General features: G+C 34.4%; 1 protein-coding gene across 1 annotated transcript in view; it reads left to right on the forward strand.

The window, feature by feature from the left end:
- LOC111404526 (peroxidase A2-like) overlaps positions 1-2024 on the forward strand; it is a 7576-nt gene extending 5552 nt beyond the window's left edge. The window contains exons 3-5 of the mRNA XM_023033320.1: positions 1101-1292; positions 1367-1532; positions 1624-2024. Of these exons, the coding sequence (XP_022889088.1) occupies positions 1101-1292; positions 1367-1532; positions 1624-2024 (759 nt within the window). The remainder of the gene's footprint in view (positions 1-1100; positions 1293-1366; positions 1533-1623) is intronic.
- The last annotated feature ends 2185 nt before the right edge of the window (positions 2025-4209 follow it).

A 4209-nucleotide genomic window follows, 5' to 3' on the forward strand; every position in this document is an offset into this window, starting at 1 on the left:
GTACACCTTGGCCAAGGATTTGATCATTGACTTAATTGAATGAAACGCAGATCATAATCTCCTACTATCTAAGAGTGACGAATCCTTTATTGATCAATCACAACCTTCATACGATTCTTGACGTACCCGAACGATGTCGTATTAGCGGCCCTTTTCAGAGCAACATCCAACACCGCCAAAGTATGACTGTCCTCATATAAGGTACCATGACGACCTCAAGTCAAAGGACCAATTTCACTACCGAACGTTAGAGATTAACCACCGACACTCAGATAGTTATCCATGTGGAATCTCTCGACGGGTCTCCAATGTTTTGTTCTATAACAAACATCCACGTGTTCATTTAAGTGTCACCACACTTTAACTTGTGAGATCGGCTACTTACTTCACAAGTAAGAAATGCCACACGTGATGGTCTATCCGTAATAACGATATCCGTATCTCGTTATTACTTACGACCACGGATGATTTAAGATTCAATCAGATGTAATTTGTATCTCACAATCACAACTCCTTGTGATTAATAAATTACAAATATTTGAATCTACGGACTCTATTATTTATTTAATTGTCAATTAATTAAATAATAGATCTGCCATTTAATTGCATTAATTATATATAAAAGTATTTATGTCCAAAGTCGATTGGACCTAGGGCATATACTTACAGGTTCTTAAAAGCAGCACCTAGCCTCGCCGTTTTTATTTTTTTCCTCTCCTAAGCTCGCTGTTTTAAATCTTTTTTATACTTTAATTACCAAAAATTATATAGATTGACTTAAAATTTTAAAAATAATATTAACATAAGAAAACGCCTTTTTACTCTTAGGCCGTGCCTAGGCTCGTCTAGCTCGAAGCTAGACCTCCATGTCTCGTCACGCTTTATGGTTTTAGAACACTAAGTTCAGGAGAACATATATTTTGGGGCAGGGTAGAGGGTGTTCATGAATGCATTTGATTGTGCATGCATAAGAAATAGAGCAAATTGCTCGATTACTTGATTTCAAACTTATCATCTGAAGAAATATTTATGCAGTCAAACTCAACTAATATATTTGATGAAAAAAAAAAAGTTGTGTTTCTTATGTCTACTTTGAACAGGGCTGCAATGGTTCAATTTTGCTGGATAATGTAGATGGTATACAGAGCGAAAAAGACGCTCGTCCCAACAGTAATTCAGCTGCTGGATTTGATGTCATTGATGACATAAAAACAGCATTGGAGAATGTTTGTCCTGGTGTCGTCTCATGTGCAGATATTTTAGCCCTCGCTTCTCAAATTTCAGTAACCATGGTATCACAAATTGCTTTAATTTTATCCACTACAACGTACCAAATATGTTCATAATTTTTTTTACATTGTCACAGGGAGGAGGTCCATCATGGGAAGTTCCTCTAGGCAGAAGGGACAGCAGAACAACAAACCAAGCTGGGGCCAATAGTGACCTTCCTGGCCCTTTCGAGAGCCTTGGTAACCTCACATCCAAGTTCAGAAATAAGGGTCTTGATTCCACTGATTTAGTTGCTTTATCAGGTAATGTACCATAGACTAAGGGAGCATATCATCGACTAAGATTTTATGTCATAATACTCGGTTATGTTAACTAATAATTGTTAATCTTCAGGTGCTCATACTTTTGGGAGAGCCAAATGCAGTTCTTTCAGCCGCCGGCTTTACAATTTCAGTGACACGTGGAACCCTGACCCGAACATGGACTCTGTTTATAGGGATAAATTACGTCAAACTTCTCCTCAAGGTGGAAACGCAAATACCTTAGCTAATCTTGATCCTTCAAGTCCCAATGGTTTTGATCACAAACCTCCAGAGCAACGGGGGACTTCTTCAGACGGATCAAGAATGTTCTCAACAAGTGGAGCTGATACTGTTGTTATTGTCAACCGATTTCGAAATTGCCAGTATGAATTTTTCAATGTTTTTGCTCAGTCCATGATTAAAATGGGAAATATAAGTCCACTGACAGGAAACAGTGGAAAAATCAGGGCCGATTGCAGACGCGTTAATTAGACGAGAAGTTTGAACATGTAATTTAGAAATCAAGTTCCATATGCAAATTTTCATTTAATAAAACTGCAGATTTTTATATTAAACTCTACGGTTTCACATTTAATATTTATTTGGACTGAATGTTTGTTATGATCTTAATGCTTTCAATTAATTGACCACTAATTGGATTATAGTACGATTCTTATTATCATTTTCGATAGAAGAAATATGGAAGATACCATGTAATTGTTAAAAACATGTTACAGCAAATTTAGAATATTCCAACTTATGTCTAGGATGTTAATTAGTTAGTGATTAGCCTGTTAATTAGCAAATTAGTCAGTTAATTACTCATTTTTTCTCTATAAATGGAGTCATTGTATTCATTAATAAATTATTGGATTGTGGAATTCCAATCCCTCCTTTCATGGAGGTTTCTTCTCCTCCAATTATGGAGTGCCTCTTTCTTCTGCTTTATGAAGTGTTTTCTCAATTAATAAATTCTAACGTGGTATCAGAGCAGAGTTCTTCCAGCTGCTGTGTTTTTCTGAGATTTTCATCCGCTCTTTTTGTGTTCTGCACAAATGAAAGCAAATCTCTAATTTCTTCTATTTTAGCATAATTATGGAAAGTGTTATTCCAGCAAAAGTTCAGTTCCCGTCTTAAAAAAATGGCGCCAGCAACATCAAAATTCGTCATTGATTCTCTGCAATAAAATTTCTCCTCTTTCAGATTTTGGTTCTCTGAACTTTCAAAGATCTTTATGGATGGTCAAAGCCTACGCTAAGTCTTGTTTCTCCATCAGATCTGGTGAAATATGAAGACCCGCTAGTTTGCTACCATTGAGAACATCATCCCTTTCTGCAATATGAACCTTACCAAGTTTGTCGTACAAAACAAGTCTCCTCAACTCTGAAAGCATTGTGCACTGGCACAAAATGGAATGGGAATGGAATGTCTGGTAATGTTTCGTGCTGATCTAATGGATGCTCATATGTATGGATTCAAGAGATTTGTTCTGCAAGGCTATTCATCATGGTTTTTCCCTCCAGTACTCTTTAATCTTCAAGATAAACTATTGTTGATATCTATAGTACATCTTTAGGGGGTGTGTTAAAAATATGTTACAGTAAATTTAGAATATTCCAGCTTATGTCTAGGATGTTAATTAGTTAGTGATTAGCCTGTTAATTAGCAAATTAGTCAGTTAATTACTCATCCTTTTTCTCTATAAATAGAGTCATTGTATTCATTAATAAATTATTGGATTGTGGAATTCCAATCCCTCCTTTCATGGAGGTTTCTTCTCCTCCAATCATGGAGTGCCTCTTTCTTCTGCTTTATGGAGTGTTTTCTCAATTAATAAATTCTAACAGAAATAGTAATCATTGTGAGGTCCTTTAAACGTTAAGAATAATTCTCTATACTTTGCCTTATCCAAATAGATGTTCTTGTGATTCAATATATCTTCATATGTTCGCATCGTGATAGGGATATTATTGAGTCATATGTAAGGATTTAACTAATTCTACTCGGAAGATATTATTAGATAAATTAGGAACATTGATATTCATATCCAAATGAATCTTGTATAGGGGAATAGTAAGTCCTAGTGTGTGATCATTAATCGAGTTTTGAAAACGCATCCTACCATTTAGGTAGATTAGTTAGTCAATTTAAGTTGTTAATACAAATCCATATCATCTATCTATTGTGTGTTTATATTCGATTTGATTTAGGCTTAGTTATTTTTTGTGGGATCAATACGTCAACTCACATCCAATTTATTACTTGTTTATGATCCATACACCCAGGGAATATAAAAATCGACAAAATATGCCACCCAATATTATAAAATTAGTAAATCCAGACTTAATTTTCACAAATTGCAGTGCCTAATTTATTAGGAGCCCTTATTTCCATTCATCATTCTTATATATCTATCTACTTTAAAAAAATTATATTAAAATTTTAATTAGATGTAAATTTACTTAAATAGACATGAATAAAATCAAATAAAATTTAAACTCTAAATTCATTTACTAAGGGTGCGTTTGATTGCGAGTATAAAAGTTGATTGAAAAGAAAATAAATTTTAGGCAATTCAATTGTGGAGAAATCAGGGCTAATTGTAGACGCGTTAATTAGATGAGAATTTGTTATAGATTTTTCTTTCTGTAGATTAGAAGGAGAAGTTTGAAACCGT

This window comes from Olea europaea, chromosome 11 (genome assembly GCF_002742605.1).
Source record: "Olea europaea var. sylvestris chromosome 11, O_europaea_v1, whole genome shotgun sequence".
NCBI lineage: Eukaryota > Viridiplantae > Streptophyta > Magnoliopsida > Lamiales > Oleaceae > Olea > Olea europaea.